Source organism: Lachnellula hyalina (genome assembly GCF_007821495.1).
Source record: "Lachnellula hyalina strain CBS 185.66 chromosome Unknown contig00153, whole genome shotgun sequence".
Lineage (NCBI taxonomy): Eukaryota > Fungi > Ascomycota > Leotiomycetes > Helotiales > Lachnaceae > Lachnellula > Lachnellula hyalina.
Genome location: NW_022157267.1, coordinates 23,679 through 45,680, shown reverse-complemented (window position 1 = coordinate 45,680; position 22,002 = coordinate 23,679). Strand labels below are relative to the sequence as shown.

Below are 22,002 nucleotides of genomic sequence, written 5' to 3'. Positions count from 1 at the left end.
GCCCGAAATTTCACGAGAGCCTCAAGCCTCAAGCTCACGTAGCATTCGAGAGGCGTGCAAAGAGGAGCCAGTGAGGAGCTACTCTTCATCCCAGATGCCTACAAGCCACCACAGGCATTGTGCAAGCCCCCAGAACTAGCGCAAGTGTGGCAATATGTCTGAGTTTGATGAGCACTCACTCAACAGATCCTGGATTGTGCAGTCTGCAGACTGTCTTTACCGCTTCGAGTGATGATGCCTGACGCGCGCATATTGTTATTTTGGATGTGTGTGTTAGATTTCCTAAACATAGCCTTGGAATTAGGGAAGTGGAAGGAAACAGCCGTCTGCCACCCAAGCTTCTGAACTAATGAATGTACCTTCCAACCACATCGTTAGCCCCTTTTCTAGTCAGTACACTAGAAGGAACTACCTCCGGAACGTCTGGCAGTCCGTGAACTAAACTTGGAAAGCTTCAATAGGGGAATACCCAGATAGGTGAAGACTACTGTAACTACCAACTCTGGTTCGTACCTACGCTAATAGGAGAGCGATTTCTTAGGGCAGGTACCCCGCAGCAGCAGTGCAGCACTCACCATATGACAGTCTAAAATAAGCAGTGACTTGCGGCAGCGTTGAGGCATTAAGCTTAACTGTCTCGGCGAGGAAGTTTGGACCACCCTTGTCTATGGATTATTATCGTGGGAAGCTATCTCATAGTCCACTATTTCTGCTCCAGGAGGTGGCTTTCCTGGCATCTCCAATGAGGACTCTTGTTTATTTTCGTCTCCGCGATAGCCCAGCCTGCGTTTTTGAAGCAATCGTCGCGTGCGGAGCGCCAGCCATGCACAATGGCATCAGCTGGCCCAGTCAGCGAGGTAATCGCGCATTCTAAAACAAATCAGTAACATTCTCCCACAGACACTAGAACAACTATATCTTCAGCAAACTCTACAAGCGCCACCCAGGGGGGAAATAGAGAGCCAACATCTCTGCGCCAATGAGCTGAGACATCCACTCTTTGTTGTCTTACTATCCCTGAAAGAATTGGAGAAAAGCAATCTATCCCAGCCTCTAAGCCCGATGTGCCCCTCTAAGTTATGATTGGACTCTATACTATATATTAAGAAGCGTCATAAGCATCACCACCATTGGACGGTAGATGTCATAATTTCCTTTGGGTGCTACGGATTGTAGAGAGATCACTATGCCGTTTAATTCCGTCAAAGCAGCTCGATATTTGAGGAAAGTTAAGTAAACTACCATCAAATCGGTTGATTAAAGAGGGGTGTTTCCCCTCACCGTAAAGTTGGTGCATGCGGATCGACCTCCGGCTTGAATTGGCTCACTTATCGCATGCTCAAGAAGCCAAGACAATAGAATTGTTCAAAAGAGCTTGTAAAGGGTCCCTGCAGCTCTCATCCTGGAAACGGATGCCTAGGACTTTCAGCCATCGAGTAGCCGATGGTCACGCACGCATGATATCTTCTGCAAGGTGCCGAACTCTGAAGCTTTCCCCAGTACAACCCCGCAAGCCACGTGTAGATGCTGCTGTCTGGGCTTTTCTTTTTGTGAAGAAGCGCTTCGGAACAGCATAAACTACCAACCAAACCTATATCTCTACTCCATTATGCTAAATAATCTCCCATGGATCAAGAATCTGGACCATTTCATCCTACCTGACGCGACGCTTGATGCCGAATGATCCCTTACGACCTGGTCGTCTGCTGGCAGGGCCAATGCGGAAACCAACAATCGATCGTTCACTGAAGATTCGATCTAGACCTCTTTAAAGACAACTCGATGGTGAAGGACGTTGATGTTTGATCAAGCAGACCTGGCCTGATGGTCTGAGCAAACTGAGCAAACACGGACCACCTGCTAATTGAGAATCCCGACAGTCCGGGCCGAGACTGGCAGGGCAGGACAGGCAAGATCAGCTTAGCTTTCGACTTTTGCTGGCGGCAACATACAACATAAGGTAGGTACAGTACGTACCTTAGTGGAAGACAAAGACAAAAACAATCTTTTTCTCGAAGGTTTCGCGGAAACATAAGCATACGATAGACAATTACCGGTAGTGATGACGGTTCGCAATTCGACTCCCAGTATTTGACTGGGTTGCACAGCAGCGGCAGCGCCTCGGCTGTGATGCTGTACTGGTGAGCGATCTTGTCCGCTGTGATAAGTCATTTTTTGCACCCTTGTTCCAAATCATCAGCAGTTACACACCACTTCACATAGCCAATCAAGCTGCTGCAGGCTACGCCAGAAGCTGCAATGCAACCCACGCTCCCGAGAACCCTCGATCGCACGTACCCTGGGTCAAGCATATGTAGGTAGGTAGGTATTTATCAGTGGCAGTCCATCCATACATACGTACATACATACATACATACCCTCATGGTTCAGGACTCACCATCCGAGTCTAGAACTGCGGGAACTTTCTGTTCTCGAATTCGCAAAACCTAAAAGCACGGAGCGGAGAGGAGCTGAATCCCGGATATAAAACACTTGCATTCGCTATGGCCGATGCAGATACTCGGGCGGTTAACGCCAAGGCTGACAGGATTACCTCCAATCACATAGGAACTACGGGATACTAATGCAAGACATCGAACAGTGACAATCGACATTAGCGTTTGCGCTGACATGGCATGGGATAGAGTGAAAGACATGTCCAAAGGACGGACGTGCTCAATGTCAGCTTTGCCGTGTAGTAAGCCAGATCGATAAGACGCTAATAATAAGATGGGAGACAAATGGATAGCTCGCTCGCTCGCTCGGTCGTAAAATTGATAAGTTGTGAGATTGTGAAAGTGAGGGTGTGGTAATGCAATGCAGGGTGGGTGTGAGTGTGGGTGTAGGTGTAGGTACCGTACCTTCGTACCGTACAGGATGAAAGGTACGTTGGTACAAGGTTCAAGGAGGAGGAGTGGAGTTGAGGTTGACCCGGCCGCACGCTCGAGCCATATCCGCGGGGATGCTGGGATCTGCGCCGCTAGTCCCTATTCTCACTAGTGCTCTCCTTTCATGCGCGGGCATGGCATGCATGACACTAACACTGCAAGCTCTAGCTGCCAGGAAGCTTCCAAGAATTTAGCCCGTACGGATATGTACTTCGTACTTAGGTACTTATAGTAGTACCTAGGTATATTTAAAGGCTAAATCCTGGAGACGGAATCTCCTCCGATCTACTTCGATACTTGCTGGAAGTTACCTTACTGTACATCTCGGTCGTCACGCATTCATATGCTACTGTACTGTACGGATGAAGTCGTTGACAACTTGACTTCGTTTGGCTTGACTTGACTTGACTTGACTTGACTTGACTTGACTTGACTTGACTTGACTTGACTTGACTTGACTTGACTTGACTTGACTTGACTCGACTCGACTCGACCTTGTTGCGGCCAGCCGAGAACGAGAATGGCTGGCTATTCCTATTCCAATTCCAATTTCCAACCACTTCTCTTCAATCTCCCAACAACGCGGACGAACGAACGCCTCTCTGCAATGCAAACCCACAGATTTGATTTACCTTGCATCACCTTCACTCACCCCACCTCACCGACGTCGGCCTCTCTTTACACGGACACAGCAGCAATAGCTTCATTTTAGTCCCAAATGGGCAGTCTGACGACAACAACAACAATAACAACGCTTCTCACCCACCAACTCCATTAAATAATCCTCGGTGCCGTTGTCTCGGGAATCCAATTACCTCGCAAACTCGAAACAACAAAGCCAGCGAGCCTGTTCCGAAGCAACCAAGGTACGCACGATGGCGAGATACAGATCTCCGGCCAAGCATCGTTTATACTAGGAGGTGTCACGGTAGGTGGTTATTGTGCTCATTCCCATTGTCATTATCTGCTTGTCATGCGGCTATCTGCGGCGTAACCCTTACACCACATCTATCCTTTGGTATCCCTCTTCACCCGGAGCCCGTGTCCGTGTCTGTGTCTGTGCTGGCACCCCTGGCTAGGCATAAGCATCTGCTCTATCTTTGCTATGGGGGGTCTGGGACTGGGGTGTGGAGTCTGGAGTCCATATCTCTTCCATATCTCCATATCTATCCCACCTGCTAGAAGCTCATCCCGCGCCCCTTATCCCTAGCGTCAGATTGCTCCCCATTACCCACCAAGGTATCCTTCCCGTCGGAGAGGGTGGATGATGCATATTGCAATATGATACGCAGAGGCCATGTACTGGATTGCCTCCTGGCTGCACCCAAATTACCGATAAGGAATATTACAGGTAGGGTCCTGATGCTGTGCTTACATCGTTCTTCTCTGATATTGTATTGGTCCAAGAGGCTGGGCCCCTGATGCGCCTACCCGTCCTTCCACCCTGGAACCCGCTGCCAGCAGTTTGTCAGGTGAACAGAACACGCAGGAAGTGGAAGCAAAGTGAAGTGTCTCGTCCAAGTTGGGTTGGGTTGATGAATACCCTCATGCGGACATGCACATGCATATTCATGAATTCAGGCTTGAAGCATTCTGGTCGTCCTTGAAGAAGAAGATGCAGCAGAAGATGCGTGAGAAGGGTCTATTGTTGGATGGCTGAAGGATGTCGTCACGGCCCCACGCATCGCAAGTGTGGAGCGCGATGGCTGTGCTGTAAGTAGATGCGCTGTCAAGGGAAATGAACGCTTGGGTCGGGAGAGACACTCCCCGTTTCACAAGGCTGACGGTTCGTGACTGTGGGGGCCCATGAAGATTGGTGGGCCAGCGAGCTAAGGAGCAAGCTGGGGGCAGTGGGGTAACACTACCTAGGTAGGCAGGTACGGAGGTACTTAGCTTGGCCTGGTTCCTAGACATTAGGAGCCTAGCCTACCTACCTAGCCATGCCACCTACCTAGCCCACACCTAGTCTACCTAGCACAGCCACTATTCAGGACAGGAGGTCGAGCTCTGACGTCGACCTCTACGTCGACCACTACGTCGACCTCTACGTCTGAGGCTGGGAATAGCACCAAGACTAGAAAGGGGGCTGTGTTGTGTGCCTCGATGGTTCACGGTGATTACCCATCTCGCGTCAACTCCATCACTGTACGCTAGGCCAGGAGAGTGCCGAGATTGGCACTACCGGCACTTGGGAACCTAGCAGTTCCTAGCTAGTAGCTACGGTCGTACATGCAAGTCACTCCAACGGCTCATGGCATCCCTCCTCTCCCGAAGCGCGCCAGAAGTTTGCTAGTTGCAGACTAAGTCGTCAGCCGTGTTTGTTCTGATCAATGAAAGACGTTTGCTTTGTTTGTTCGGAGACTCCGAAAGCCAAAGTATATAGCCAGTCATCCTCCCAACCATGGTATCGGGATTCCTTCCCCCTCTCTTGCCAATCTTTATCTCCGAGCTCAAGGCAGTGCTTGGTCGCCTGATCATCCTTCTTTCCCGCACCATCAAAAGAGGAAAGGAGCCTTGAGTCACGAGAACTATCTCTATCGGGCAATAGTAATGAGCCTCGGAGAATTGTATAGTAACTTATAGCTTTGCGCCCCTCAGCACAAAGCCCGAATACAGGCAGCTAGGCAGCCCCGCTAGCTGTGCTGTATATGGAACGTTACTTTGCTGATTTTCGTCTTATCATGAAGGAGGAACTTGCAGATAGAGAATCAGCTTGTCTACGCCACTGATCCTATTGGTTGTCACGTTCCCACTACCCCTATCTTACCTGGAGTGCCAATTTGGTAGATCTATCGTTCAAAGAAAAGCCTGCTTTTAGCCTCATTGCGAATTCCTGAATTGCTTTGTTTTTCTGTTCTACGTGCCGAAGTTACGGAGCACAACCTGGCCTAATACGAACCGGCTTTGTTGTCAATAGTCTCCCAATGAAACTCTTTTTGACGTCTCCATTTTGAGTCCTTCTGCATGACAAGTCTGTTTTCCATGGCTCTTCTCTTCCTTTAGCTTTGGCTTCATGAACCACATGCCCATGCCATGATTCGTGGCATATTCCATCATCACATTCGCACATGCTTCGGTCATCCCCTGTGAGTCACCGAGTTCTCCTTTTCTTCCTTAGTCTCGAATTGTGAAGTTTCCCAACAATGATGCTGAATAGACTCGTGAGTCCGTTTCCTGGATTCTCTGCAAGTTTCCGGGGCTTTTAATCCTATCTGGCACGATCCCAGCAGCTGACATGGCCCCAAAACAGGACCGAGAAGTGAGCCTGGCCTCCTTTCCAATCTTCGAATTTTCTGCCAGCGATGCAGCCTCCCAATCTCGAGTCAACATCTGTTGTATTAAGTCTAAGTCCATTTTAGACTCGAAATTTGAAAGCAAAAGAGGGAAAAGAGAATCAGTATATCCAAATACACACGGGAAATAGTTTCGCTCTGTGGAAATTTCAAATAAGCTGTACGTACGTTCAAGTGGACAGATACTTCAGCCTTCACTTATATAGTATATATCATATATCGAGAACAAGCAAACAAACAAACATATACAGCTCGCCAGATCAGATCTAGATTGCCTTAACTAGCTTCTTTGAATACATACAATACTTGGTTTCTGTCACCTAGCACTGTACTCCTAACCTAATACTCTCAGGACATTCATTATCACAAGTCCAGTTAGCGAGTTATATATACATAGATAGAGAGGTTGATATATAGATAGCAAATATTCTATTAGTAGTAAAAAGGGATATTTAATTTCAACATTGACATACGCACGTACCTGCAATCCTCGCATCTGTTTGATTCTCCGTATAGTATATACACACGGTATTCAAAGTCAATTATATATTCGCGGCTCTGGAATTCTCTTCCTGTATAGTATAGTATTCTATAGACGCACACATATCTATTCCATCTATAATCTAAAGACCCCGAGTATTATCCAAACCTATTATAAACTCTTCCCGGACTTGGCTTTTAAAAGTTTCAGAGCTGGTAAATAATATATATGAAATTCTCTTTTTGTTTTTGCTATAGCTAGACGCGCGCGAGAAAGAATTAGGAGGGGGAGGGAGGACGGGGAGGGTCTACTAGTTGTAGGAGTACTTATACCTCCCTGTATGTCCTTAACTGGACTTCTGTGCGGTGGTGGAGCTGGGAAAGATAGCTATAGAGAGTACGGACGAGGTAATCAGTATAGCATGAAATTAAAGCTAGGTTTTGGGTTTTGGGTTCCGGTCCTTGAATGGGGGGGGGTTAATTGTTTTCACTTGCGGGCTTGAATTGATATACTCGTAATATTAAAGGATCTAGGAAGTTTTTAGGGGAAGGTAGATACTATAGGTAGGTAGTCAGGAATTAAACAGTGGTTCTTTTATTCGTGTTGCAAACGTGCTGCCATGGCTTAGTTCTATAATTCTTAAGTTTGCGGATTATATGCGGATACTTCATAAGTTGTTTGAAGACACCAGGTCTCTAGTTAAGGGTGAGAATATATATATAGACCTGTATCTTACACTTTAGACGTTTTTTGGTTATTTTAGCTTCGTTACTAGATTAATGTTGTTATTGATGTCTATGGAAGTAAGTAGAATGCTACTAAGGGGAATTTAATATGTAGTGCTATGGACAACTATAGTCTATGTTCGCTTTTACTTTAAATGGATACATCTAGTTAGTTATAGAAGAGAACTTAAGGCTAGACCCTACCTATATACGAGATAAAAGGCGCAGGTTAGTTGATATATATAGTTAGCAGACGGGTTGACGGAAAGACGCTAAAGGTCTGAATAGTATCACTTTTAGCTTTTGAAAATTGTCACGAAAAATGCTGATCAGCTGCTTTGTTTACAAAATTTACCAATTCGCTGGTGTATTGGCCAATTCTATAATTGGAGAGTAAAGCGAAGCCGATTAAGAATCGCTGCCTTTTCTAAAATCCTTCCTCTTCCCCTTCCTCCCCGAGCCAATTCTTGACAAATCAAACCCACAAACGATTGAGTCTCCTTAGGAACTGAGGCTAAAAATCTTCACGCACTGGACTAAAACATATAAAGTTCTCAAAGCTAGTCCCGAAGAGTTGCCCTCGGCCTACATGTACAGCTCATCTTCTTCGCTGCCCTCCTCAAAGCCCCTACACCGCTCGCTCGCACATCCCATCACACCTAAAGCACTTCTGTCTGACATGAATCCATTCCCCAACCCCAGCTCCGAGGCCCCTCTCGCGGTAGAATTTCATATTTAGAAACCCCTCGCCTGGTAGCTAGTACATGTCCTTCTATCTTCTCGATTCCCTGTAAGCAGTGAGGCTGGAGTACCTGCCCGAGTAAGAGTTTCAATTTTATTGAGCAGGTTTCCAATTGACGATTCCGGCGCCGCGGTATGAGTTGAGGGACAAGGTCTTGTGTTGGGAGGTGAAAGTGGTTATTTCGCTGCGGATTTGGAAATCCGTTTGGGAGAGGGGTAAAAGAGGACCGGACGTCGGGAGGGAGCGCCTGATAGTTATGATGTGGGGGGGAGTGAGGAGTGTGTAAGTTTGGTAGCGGATTTCGAGGGAAAGTGTGAGGAAGGTGTATTTTGCGCGGTTTGGCGAGTGCCTGTAGGGATGAATGGGGGAAGACATGGTGGTTGGTTTTTAAGCCGAGAAAGAGATTTTTGAGAGCGAAAGCTGCGAGAAATAATCTCTGAATTTGGGGTTCTCAGAATGTGGGTAGTGTATCGAAGTTAGGGGTCCAAGGTCCTAAGCACTGGTTTCTGGCGATACATCAGCTAGTTAGCTTTATCTCAAAAAGCAACAGAAATTAGTTTTGACTCTCAAGAAATACAGAATAATCAGCTTGCTCCTACCTGCTCTCGCTTCATCAACGTGCGGAAATATGTCTTCAAACCTGTGCAGAGTGCCCCCGGTATACTAGAGCCTATCCGAATCCAACATCTAGCATCAAAGCTTTGCTCGGTCCACGCAGAGATCCGCCTGCAGATATACGACATACTAGTAGTAGACTTTCTCCGTAGCGGTTCTCGCCGCCAGTGTAGAGTACCAAGCGTTGCCTACAGTTGCATGTCTCTCTTCTTCGAACTGTGCGCCTGGATTCGTAATCGGGGTATCAGTCTTGTATACGTTCAATCGCTGAAGGAACCGTGGTACAATTGGGACTAAATTGTTTAGAGAACTCAGGACACGTTGCTCGAGGAATGATGATGGTTTGTTATTCATCGCGGATAGTTCGTACAAGAAATAGCTAATGGTGTATTGGAAAAATATGATGAGATGTGGTATGTGAGGGAAATCATAAGTGCAAGAAAGGAACAAGAGGGATATCCAGGCTTCTCTATATAATCAGAACAAAAACAAGCATCTCGAAACGCTTATTCGAGAGCTACTAGCTCCTTGATATATGTATGTAGGAGACTTGTCTCGGATGCTTCAAGTTTTCAGAATCAAACATAATATTTCTTGCACTTCTGAGACCTTGGCTCTAGTCTTAAAGAATCTTGCGAAGCATAACATTCGTGACTGAAGATATGAAAGGAAGATATTTGAAGCATAAGGTAATCATGAATCATTCAAGATGCTTGTTGTTGTTGTGAGAAGGGCCCTGTTGTGAGTTAGGTGAGTCAATATGGATCGACCGGAAAAAAGTAACGCCGATGTGTCATCCCACTTGACCTCAACTATTTACATACAAACTCGTATGTACTCGTTCCTACAACTTTAAGTTGTTGTGGAGAGAACCATCTTCTTTGTTGTTCCCTCCAAACCTCATCGATGCCCAAAAAGCGCTTCTCGACTCAATACGCAAAACCTCAGTCTACCGTCCATCCTTCACTCAGTTCATCTTCGAACCCCTCCACCCGTCTGTACCGACCCCACATACCAAACCCACCTACTAACATTTCTTTTTCTAGACAACGATGCGCCACCCTCCGTAAACGAGCTCATTTCGTCTCTCAGAAAAAGCAATATTTCAACAGCCTCAGCAGTCCCCTCTACAACCATAACCCCTACTCTGCCCCCACACCTACGCCAGCTGCTCTCTCAGCCTGAAACGCCTCCCCCTCCACCCCGCGTCCGCGATCGCAGGAGGATCGATGCGAACGGCAGGCGTCTTCCGGCAGGACCCGCTGCTCCCCGAAGTTGGGCACTCGCAGGATCCAGATGGACCCCATCGACTTCTGCGTTGAGGACAAGGGGAGATGAGCGCTTATTTCCTGCAGAAGTGGAACACCTCCCTGGGTTGCCCGCAGATGGCAGCGATGGGGGGCCGAGAAGGCTGGACAATTCATGCATGAGAGTTATTGCGCGTAACTGGGAGTTTGTTAAGGAATACGAGAAGAATTACCTTGCAGATTTGCCGACAAGGTTGCGGATCCTACTTTTGAGCAATATTGCGGTGTATGGACCGGAGGAGGGCATAGGGTTGGAAGGACTGAAAAGCCTACTTATTTTACCAACTGCTGAAAGTGGTGTCACAGTCAATACAGACCGGAATGAAGGATTCTACCGACTCGATCTCTCAGGCTCGGTCGGACGATCGGTCTCTTTCAAGCAGCTTTCAGCACTGCTTCAGAAATCTGAACAGCCAGCTGAAGATCTCGAGGACGAAGTCTCATGGGAGGAGGCAAGTATCTCTCGATCTCTCAGCCCGCCAATACCACACCTCACGCACCTATCACTCTCACATCCACCATCCACAATATCCTGGCCGAAATTCCTGACGTTTACCAAGCACATCCCAACACTTACACATCTTTCCCTTGCATACTGGCCCGTTCCATCCTTAACTCCAAATGCCAATACCACAGTAATGGCCTCGAGTATTAGAGGAGATATACAATATGGAGGAACGAACTTCTATTCTCACAGCCTCGATAACGACTTCCGTGAAGCAAGTCTGGTGCTACACAGATTAGCAAAGAGTCTGTATTCGCTGGAATACTTAGACTTAAGCGGTTGCGCTGATTGGATTCGAGCCCTTCGATGGACTAGTGATGAGGATGAATCAGGCGGGAGTCTGAATTGGTCTTCTCAATGGACCAAACTTCTGGCTCTCCGTGTTCATAGCGGGATAACTCTCTACAAGGATAGCAAATTTCCAGAAGTCGTGCGGTATATTTCAGCCGTTGAAGAAGCATTTGCGATGGAGGATATGCTCGCATATCATGCAAAGAAGGGAGTTCGTGTTGGGAGACAAGTTAAGTGGATTGAAGTTGAAAAGGATGATTGGACGGTCTACAAAGATCTTTGGAAAGAAAGGGACGATGGGGAGAAAAAGAAAAGAGATGCGCTTCTTACACTAGATCGGGATTATCCTCCGTGGCGAGCTGCTAATATACGTGCTGATGAGGAGATTCCGAGGGCGAGGCAAGTGGTAAACACAGCCTGGGAGGACGACTAGGAGAATGAAAATTAGGATGCGGAGCATGCTTGAACAAAGATATCTTGAACTTACCAGGATCAGGTATACAGATATAATCACTGGAATACACTCTTTTGTGGTGTTTCTCGCCGCGGCTTTCCACAATTTGGTATCTGTTAGGTTGGCAGATTAATCGTTCTTTAACAGCGGCATCCTTCTAAATTAAAGCAGCGAGATCTAATAATCTACTCGTACCGAGCCGAGCCGAGCCCAGTAACTATAAATTTACGAATTCAAAGACATGTAATCAAGAAGTTTCTTAAATATGTAGATGCTAAACGGGTTATATTTCCAGCTTCTAGCAGATACTAGTTTTGAGATGCTGGTGTTTGTACTTGAGTATCTGTTCCAAACGGTTCCTTAAGCTTACGAGCCGCTGACCTGCAGTCAGCCTCAATTTGGGGTCCATATGCACCATCCAATTTGGAGGGTCAGATAAGGCTACGAAGGTAACACATTCTCTCCTTCATTCTTTTCATCATTCTATTCCATAATTCGCGATACTTGCCCATCACTCATAGCTTGGGGTGATCGGCGCGTATGGACCCGGTGACCGCGCTGGGAGCCGCTGGATCAGTCGTCGGAATCGCGAGCTTTGGTCTCCAGCTCTGTCAGGCTCTATACCAGTTCACGGCCGAGGTACGAACTGCGGATGAAAGTTTGGTTGCAGTGTTAAGTGGAATCCAAGCTACGACGCTCGCGTTGAACCAGGTCCACGGGTTCTTGAAAGAAGAGGTCGAGCATCTGAGGACCAAGAACCAAGCAACATTCTTCACCCCGACATCGATCAACGCCGTCAAACAGACAGCCGACGAGTGCTTAGTCATCTTCTGGAAAATTGAGGCGACAATAGCGCATCGATCGCGTTCAAATATCGAGGAAGAACTAATAGCAAGACTAATCGAATTTAATGAGAAGCTGGTCAAGGAGGAAAAAGCTCCGCCAATCATTACGGATAAAAAATTGACGTCCATGTCAATATGGAATCGACTACGATGGTAAGGATAATGGGTTCCTGATATCTTACTTTCCTGTCCAATCGTGTTTCATCTGATGTACTTCGCCTGTTCATATGCATCTCCGAAGATAGAAGGATTATCTTCTTTCACTTTTAAGACCCATCAGGCCAAAGCTGACCCCCCCGTTATCCAGGCCAATGATAACTTACAAACTGGATCAATTCAACTCTCAATTGCAATCACGGCAAGCAAATCTCAACCTCATATTTACGGTGGTGTCTTTAGGAGCGCAACGGGTGAAGCCGTAGGTACTTCCATATCTCTTGCTTTATTATACTTACTCTATCAGTAATCACCGCCAAGAAGACTTGGAGTTTGTTGCACAAACATATGCCAAAATCCGTCGGATGGCAGCCCAAGGGGAGCTCCCCCACTTTGAAACCATTAGGGAATATCAAAAAAAGACGAAAGACCCTTACAAGCGCACTCGCCCTCGATTAGAGAGCCCAGCTGATGACAAACTTCGAGCTGATAGTCTCCCCATCGGTGTCAATGCAAATATCTTTCGACGATCAAGTCCCTCACCCAGCAGACATCTTTCTCCTTTGAGATATCAGCCTGTCTCCCCAAGAGGACTTGGAAGTTCAAAAGACTCTCCGGCTCGACGTTACGTTGATGAGCCTGAAATTGGGCGTTCTAACCTGTCAAAAATTACAAATAGGAGCGTCGACGAAGCTATTTTCGTCAACACCTGGGTAGAAACTGGCCTAATTGATCCAGTTGTTCAGCTTGATAAAGTTTGTATACTAAATTGCTTTGATATTGCATCAGCTAATCTTTCCATTCAGTCTGAGCGAAAATCAACCGAGGATTCTATCAAGTCAGAGACAGCAGCACCAAGTGAGTAAATTCCCTGCGTGCTAAACTGAGTAGAAGCAGCGATGCTTACATCTTATATAGATGCAATGGTCTCTGGTGGACGCTCTGAAGATGATTCAATACATCAATATGATGGTATTCATCATGTCTATGAAGAGCGGATCACTAGTCCGATTTCACCGACAGAACCTTCAAGTGGCATTGGGCACTCCTCCAAAGCAAATGCGCAAGACAATAGCCCAGCTGTTCCAGTTGATGTAAATGGTGTGGATCCTGTTGCAGAAAACGCAAATGAAGAGGTCCCGAAACCTAAAGACACAAAATCTGAAACTGTAAACTATGCCATGAAAAGTCCAAGCAAAATCTTGGAAACTAAGACGGTTGTGCTGGTCGAGACGGTTCAACCCGAACTGAAAATTTCGCCATCGTTGGTGCCACTACCATTTATCAACAACGAATTGCAGACTAGAGACAGAAACGAAGCAGATTCGGTTGCAAAGTCGACGGGAAGACAAACGGATCTTTCATCGTCAAGCGCTTCACGACCCGTGAAGGACCATGTGTTGCCAGAGACCAGCGCTGCCTTTGAAGTAAAAGACTCTTTTGCAGAGAGTGTAAGTACTCCTATCATTGGTAACATTTAGCTTGCATTGTCTCTAACCACTCAAAAGCCGATCCTTTTTGCCCCCGAGATTGTATTTGAAGCACCTTCCCAAGATGGGCTGAAATCACCTTCCGAAACCCTTTCGGATGTGACCGGCTCGGTTCCTGACGAGCCAGGTGACAACAGCAGGGCCTTAGTTCGATATGTTCGAAAGCAAAGCTCAACAGAAGAGCAGAACTCCGAACAAAACTATTCTTTCAGGCCTCCATATCAATCCTCGGAAAACGTACCAATCATAGAGGTAACATCATCTGAGTTCAAAAGAATCCGCCGAGAGAAAAAAGAAGAGAAGAGAAGAGATGATAGAAGAAGATGGGCAAGTCCAGCAAGTCAAACAACTACTAGTGAAGGTACTCGTGCTATGACGACTAGCGAGACATCTTCTCAAGAAAGGATTATTACTTCTCGGCTTGAACGCCTTGGTTTTCTTTTTCCCTACTTCTTCAATCGTCTCTTCCGCGGGAAGGAGATTTCTTACGATTCATCTTCGGAGAAAATTGTTACCAGGAATGAACGCACTAGGCTTGATTCCCGATTCAAATCTATCTTCCGTGAGAATGAAGCTACTTATAACGCAGCTGTTAGCGCATATATCATCAGAAATGGAGAAGGCCACCAAGTACCCCACTCAGGAACGTTGAAGTTGACCAAACAACAAGTCAAGAATCTAGAGTCTCAGTCCTCGCAACAGCCATGGTACAAACTTTTCGCATTCTTAGACGATGAAGATAGGGATGCTTTGAAGATAATTCTTTCGGGCGGAAAGAATAGTGAGGATTCTATGAAGAGGACAATCATCCATTTGGAGAAGGTTAGAGAAAATCGCTTGAAGTTCTGGAAAGGGAAAAACCAAGCAGTGTTTGCCTTGATCACTCATAGGTTTCCCGAAGTACCATCAGTTGGAAACTCCTCGTCCCACTCGCTACTGGATGACTTCTATCCCCCATCAATTGGGAACAAAGGAAAACAACGCCAGAAGTCACCAGCACGAAATACTGCGTACAACATTGCCACAAATACAGGACCAAATACTACACCAGAAGTACCTGGTGCGCCTCCTCGCCCTGTTCCCGATGCACCAGGCCTCGGTATACACCTAGGCCCAGCAGCAGCAGTGTCAGGACAGCAACGTATTCCTGGTAGTTTTCCACCTCCCCCGCAGCCAGGTGCTCCCCCGCCTCCGCCGCCCCTAAAGCAAAGTTCAATAATAATCCAAGATGTCTCCCACGGGCCATTTCTAGACGAGGCTACTTGCCGAGACAAATTGACTACTTATATGTTCTACGGTATTCGAAAGTCTCTTCGGACGTCTTCAACTGAGGTCCCAACGTGGGCTAAAAGTGACATTACGGAAGAAAAGCTATCGCAAGCTGATATTCTGAAGCATATCAAACAGCTCGACATGGGCAGCGAGACAGTGTTACAGAAAAAGTCCGAATTGGAATATTACCAGCAAAGACAAATTACGTATCTCTTGGATAGTCTCACAATCAAAGAGAAAGACCGGAACTTTGAGTGGCTACTCGCTCAACTTGACAGAATTCAGAAGCCGATCCAAGGCACAAAAGGCAAGCAAGAAACTATGGTCATGCTGGTGTTTCTAAAACGTGTCCCTTTACAATCGTTGAATGCTATAATCATACACCAAAATCTTGAAAGGGTAAAGTTAGGACCTCAACCAGGGCCCCAACAGAATTTCGTCAGATCTGGGCACCAGCAACAGCAGCCACAGCAAGATCAGCCTCCTGGTTCAAAACCTAGTGTTATCAAGATAGACAAGAAGTCATCAACTTCCAAGTCGAAAAAAAGGCGAGACGACTCGTCTGTCGATAGTGACACGGATAGTAGCGACTACACTTCTTCACTTTCCAATATCTCTCGAAACCTTCCAAGACGCTCATCAAGTCGCAGGAATAAGCGTTACACCGAAAGCCGAGCAAGAAGCCGATCACAATCACGATTTGGCAAGATCAGTACAGGAAAATCAAGACCGGGCGGTCCATCAACATTTCCTGGAGATGTACCTTCTGTTGAATCTGGTGCAGCAGCTTACGAAGTTGAGAAGATGAAAAGAGAGGCTGATATGCGCCAGTATGGGATGGGAAGAGCAGGCTCTGCTACGCGCCATTATTCAAGACCGTACTACGACTACGGTAATGATCCAGTACGAAGATCTTACATTCCCACAAGACCACGATACAGGGAAACCTCTCCAGCTCCTGTGGTTATACGTGAACGGAGAATTCGATCTCCATCGCCAATTCGGTACACTGAAGGGAGAGCACCGAAATACCCAGCTACTAATACAACGGCTCGAAATGAGAGGGGGGAATGGAGCAGCTTAATATCGCGCGGCCTGAGATGGGCCCGCTTGCAGCTAATATGCGATATGCTGAGGAAGATATGCGACTGGATATAAGATCTGGATTACAACGGTTTGGACGTATGTACTCGTTATGTTTATCCCAGTGATCGCGGACTTAATTTTCTACTTCACTGGAAAACTCGCTAATTTCAACGACTTCCAGGTAAGCCAAATAATGCAGAAGCTCCTGCTCCCGCGGATAAGAGCGGAAGGGACATTGTGCAACGTCTACTATTAGAATGGACACCTCGGAGTGGCGAAGAAGCCGGCGAGGAAAACGAAGAGTCAAGCAGCGAAAGGGATGAAAATCCCCATCCTCATCATCCCGCTAACCTCACCAGCCCTCGCTCAACAACCCCAACCGCCAGATCCCCCAGCCCCAAATTAAATTCCCGCCAAGCAACAGTAGACGAGGTCATGGATGAAGCTGACCAAAAGCGGCCGGCTCCTCAGCCAAACGACGTCCTTAGTGAAGACGGCAAAATGATCTTCCCCGAACGCGGGCGTCAGCGCTCCCCAAAACCTTTCCTCAAGCCGCGCGCCCAAAGCGAGGGCGGCGACGTGCTGTCCTGGTTGGATCCCTCGTGGGCGAAACATATCGTGGATACGACGACCAAGGACCTCGAGCCTTCTAACCGGAGAGAGATCTTTGATTTCGAGCCTTCTAACCGGAGAGAGATATTTGATTTCGAGCCTCTGGGTTTTTCTAGTCCGCCAGATGTCGATCCAGTTGCTGCTGCATATCAATTAGGGAAAATTGACGCTGATGCTGAGAGATTTGGTGTCAGGGAACACATCCCTCCTCCACCACCACGACCCAGAATTATTGAGCGGACGGTCCCGGTTAATGGAAGAGACCGCGAGGCTGATTGGGCGAGGGAGGTTAGGAGACGTCAAGAAGAGAAAATGGGTTGGATGAGGGAGATGGAGAGGGCGAATATGATTGATAGAGAGCGAAGGCGTAAGGCCGAGGAGTATATCGAGCGGCCTCGGGTGTCTTATAACCAGAGCACGCTGGATCGCGAAGAAGCCAAGATGCGAGACCTGGAGCGAGAAGAGAGGTTTAGAGAACAAGACGAGGAGATCCGAAGGCGAGGTTCTATGCCACCACGGCCTGAAGATGCTTATGCCAGGGCCTATGAGAATGAGAGAGCAGACCCTAGAGTAGTACCTAATTTCCGCGAAAGGGAAGAAAGATATCGACCTGCAGATCCTTTTGCAGCCCCTCTTCGGTCGAGGCGTCTATCAAGACGGTATGCGCCGTCAGATGATAGCATTGGAGGCGGCGGATGGTGAACGATATCTACGCTATAACTGAAGTTATGATATACAAAGCAAACAGAACTTTAGATACCCTCGCAGTATTATTATCCCTCGAGACCAGCATCCCTACGATGGTTGATGACTCTATTAGCATAGTGACCACGGAGGGAGAGCAGCCAGCAAGCCAATAGGGGTTCGCTTAACCCCTGAGACAGTCTCTTAGCTCCTCAAGAACGCTTCAAATACTGATACCTTCTGACCTTAGAAATAGCTTAGAAATAGGAGTAACACGTCAAGCTTCCCTGATTGGCTGTAGCTGTAGTGAGTCTCGTCTCTAAAACTACTCAAAACGAATGTAAATGCTCAAACATGATCCACCCAGAGCACTCTCCGTATGGCATGTACTCCCCAGCGGCAGCTGAAATGGTACCCCTTGTCTCCGTCCCCATCTTCGCTCGAACCCCCCGCGCGTCCACTCCCCAATATGACGCCCTAGTACAGGTAGCCCTCTAGATACACACATTCCTCGGAAAATATCGGCATCCGAAAGTTGGGTTGTTGTCAAGGGCTCCACTGCTGTCAATCATATATGGTCAGTCAGATGTACGCGACGAAATTTTACTTGCTTGATCTGGACATTTCAAGTCCCCATGAAGTGCGTGTCCGACAAAGACAACACGGCCCGTCTTCTCCAGAGAAGCAAAGTATCCACGGACTACCGAAGCAAGGTCGGCAAGTGCAACGTCCTCCGAGGATCCAAAACCGAAATCGTGGCACTGTGAAGTGGAGACTATTGGTATTTTAGTCCAAAGTAGGACTCTCACGACAATAACAGTGACACATGGTCAGTCTTCAGGGCCTGAATATCCATCATCTATGACTGTGCTACGATACCGCGATGACATTGTTGAGGAGCCATATTTTATTTCATAGTGAGTATCCCTTACAAGGAGAATTTGAGAAACTGGAGTCATTATTAAAGTTATTCCCTGTTATGAAACTTTCGTACATGCCTGCATGTTTTCCTAATGAGCACTTTTGTGCATCTCTGATATCCATGATATATAAGACCGCCGTATGTATCCATCGATCACGCCCCAATCCAACTCCAAGAGTCGTCACTACTGTTTTTTCACCTTCTTCACGAACCTCCCATTATTCATCCTCTCAACCACTTCAGTATCCTCTTCCTCCTCCTCCCTGGCCCTCTTCCCACCCCATTTCTTCGTACCCGTAGCAACACTTGCCCCAGTATCCTTCCCCGTCTTCACTTTCTTAACAACCCTCTTGACCTTCTCCTCTACCTCCTCATCTACATCCTCCAATTTCCTCTTCGCAGCCCTTCCTGACTTCACCACAACGCTAAAACCACTGTTCCCCACATTCTTTTTTTTCTCCTCCTGCATACCTTTCTCATGCGCTTCCTTCATAGCCCTCGCCTCACTCCTACTCCGTTCCTGCAGAACCGGCGGCGGAGCATTCAATTGTTTCTGCGCCTCCAAATCCTCCACTTCTTCGAGGAGAGCGTATCCAGCTGCTTGCGCTGCAGCGGATTTGCTGGACTTTCGATTTGGCTTGTTTGGGACTGCGCCAGCGCGTTTAGTGGCTGCTCTCTTAGGTGCTACTGCCGCGGGGATGTTGGAGTAATTACGGGTGCTGGCGCGTTCTTTCTCTGGCTTTGGTGGTGGAGCTGGGGCTGCTTTGGCTGGTATTTCGACAAATGATTGAGAGACTGCTGGCTTGGTGGCAGCTTTCCTAGCAGGAGGTGGCTTCTTGGTCATCTTTGGCGCTAGTCGGGGGTTGACTGGCTTGCTCTCCCCTGGTGGTGCGCTACTAGTCGATGCTTTGAAAGTCTGTGGTGCGGTTTCAGGTCTTTTGACTTTACTGTCCTTGGCTACAGGTGGTGCTCTGGTGGCTTTCGGTACTACTGGAGGATTCGCGGCTCTGGTATCATGACCTGCCTTTTTGAAATAAGGTTTGACTGCAACTATTTGGTGTTGCTGTGTAGAGCTCGAAGCCGTTGCTGTATCTGATGGTGCATTACCTGGTAGTGCAGCCTTAAGACGAGGTTTTGCTGCAGAAGTAGGCTTTGGAAGCTCCTGCACAGAGCTAGACGTTGTTTCAGTATCTACTGGTGCAGTCTCGGAAGATATTCTTTCTGGGACACGAGAGTGTACCGGCGGCTGCGTGAGTTCAGAGGGCATTGCGCTGTTTGTGGGATGAGCGTGGGAAAGATTCGTTGGGGAAGTGTTTGGCGCGTGCGCCCTAGCCGGGGAGTATCTTGCTTCTCCAGTAACTAACTTTTGAGAGAAAGAAGAGCCGTTGACAGTAGTGGTAGATACTGTAGGTTGAAGTCTCGAGAATGAAGCGGAGTTTGGAGTCGGCTGCGGTGTATTGGAAGTGCTATCATCAGTGACAAGAAAAGGCCTGTCTGAAGTAACAACAGTTTCTGCGTTTGGCTTTTCCTGGGCATATGTAGATACTTGTGGCTCCAAGGTAGAGATTGTAGCAGAGCTCGAGCGTGGCATAGTCGAAGAGACACCAATGGTACCAGTTATCGCAGCTTGTATTTTGGGCCCTTGGGGGGTGATAGCATAATTTTGTGCCGTGTTAGGATAATTGGTGCCCAAATCAAAACCGCCAACAATATTCGGCCCCGGTAAACTGGCAGGAAATCTTCTTTGGAACATGGGAAGTGCTCCTGTTGGGGTTGAAATTGGTATCGTATCGTGTTCCAATTCTCCAAGAGCGGCTTTACTAGGACTAGTCTTCTCATACTTGATTGTTGGTGCAAAATTCTGCCGCCCATTATTATTAGACGAGCCATTGGTTGGACTTACTGCTCGCTCTAGATCTACTACCTCTGTAGTATTTTGAATAGCTGTGTTGAGGGGATTGGTCGCCCATGAGGTTTGCCGTCGTGCAAAAGGTGAAGTATCAAAGCCCTGACCACTATCTTGGCTGGTGTTGATTGTTGAACGAGAGTTTGCTGGTGTAGCTGAGGTAAAAGTATAATTTTGAGGAGGCAAAGTAGACAAATTTTGCTCTGGAGGCACACTCGTTATTGTGTCAAGCTGTGGGGTATTGAAATGTCGCTGATGCAAATTGTTCTGCATATGAGGGGAAGCAAAAGTAGATCTGAATAAGTCGGAGGGCATCTGTTGGTGTTGTTGATGCTCGGAATTGGCTCCCTCAAAGATAACCCCAAGAGCAGCAATGAGAGTATTGGCTGGAAGCTGCGACACATCGTGATTTGTATTAACGGGAGCAGAAAGTGGAGTAGAGGCCGAGTTGTGGGCGCCTGGTAAAGACCGCATATACGCGTTGCTATTCTGGATCGTAGCCTCAGCTTGAAGCCTAGCCTGGGAAAGTCCATATAATTGAGGTTGAGCTAAACTATGAAACTGATTTGTACTAGTCGAAGTTGATGAATACAGGTCATGCGGAATATGAGTCTGTGCCGAGTTTAGGATTTGCTGCTGGTGAGGGCTGTTCGAGTTCATGCCCGGGTAGTAAGTATGACGTCCAGGTTCGTTCACAACTTGGCTATTTACAGGATGATTGAATACGGTAGACGGAGCCAAACTACCCGATACAGGTTGTTCCATAAATGGGACCGGTTCCGACTTTTGTCTCGGGTTCAGTGAGGGCCGAGTAGCCGCAGATTCAGGAGTAGACTGGATACGAGAACGAGGAATATGATTCCAGGCGGCAGTTACCGGTATAGGGGTTGTTGGCCCCGGAATGACACCCCGGTGTAGGTACTGATGTGAAGCTACATCTTGTTCCCTGTCCTTACTTCCGATAGGAGAAATTGTAGTTGTAGGATCGAAATGGACTGAAGGCCGATTTGGCGGAGCTACTGTGGCCGAGGCAGTACTCGTTGGTGATCCTGTGTAATGGCGAGAGTTTTGATGGTGGGGGTGGTGTGAGCTTTCAGGCCGCATATGTGACTTAATAGTAGTTGAGTCTGCAACTGGCGGCGCTGAGACTGTTCCTTGTTGTCGGGGTTGCGTATTGTTTGTAACATAACTGGATAGATGTGTCGCAGACCGTGGTAGAGATGGGGTACGTTGGCTACTGTGGGTTTGAGTCAAAGGAGGGCTTGTATACTGAGTTCGTGGTGTTCCCATGGATGGAAGATTGGGTGCACTAAGTGATTCGAAGCCTTGGGCATGGGCCTGTGACTTGGGTCTAGCTAGTTGAGAATTGGCGACTTGCGGACTTGGCTTGGTGCGAATTTGAGGAGTATCACTACCAGTTCGAGGTTTCCTGGGGGGCTCAGCAGGCTTGCCTTGAACATATTCTGAAAACCTTCCTGGGATCACGGAAGTATCCTTCAATGGTTTGTTTGAAGTATGTGATGAACGAGCTGTCGATGGCATAGGAAGTGTTGCGAAGACGCCTGGAGGCATACCAGGAGAGCTAGCTGGAGATGACGCATTTGTAACTTGCTTCAACTTCGATGGATTAACCTTGAACATTACCACCTTCGTGGGGCCATGCGTCTTTTTCTGTCGCCGAAGCAAATTATAAGGAGGTGTCTTGAGGTCCGTGTTTTCATCAAACTC

The 22,002-nt window shown here is 47.5% G+C and overlaps 1 protein-coding gene across 1 annotated transcript; it reads left to right on the top strand.

Moving 5' to 3' along the window:
• Positions 1–9,504: 9,504 nt before the first annotated feature.
• On the top strand, positions 9,505–11,280 carry LHYA1_G008039 (uncharacterized protein; the record flags this gene model as incomplete). Its single annotated transcript, XM_031152960.1, has 2 exons — positions 9,505–9,523; positions 9,602–11,280. 2 exons carry the CDS (start codon positions 9,505–9,507, stop codon positions 11,278–11,280), a joined length of 1,698 nt encoding a protein of 565 aa, XP_031002755.1.
• Positions 11,281–22,002: the final 10,722 nt, after the last annotated feature.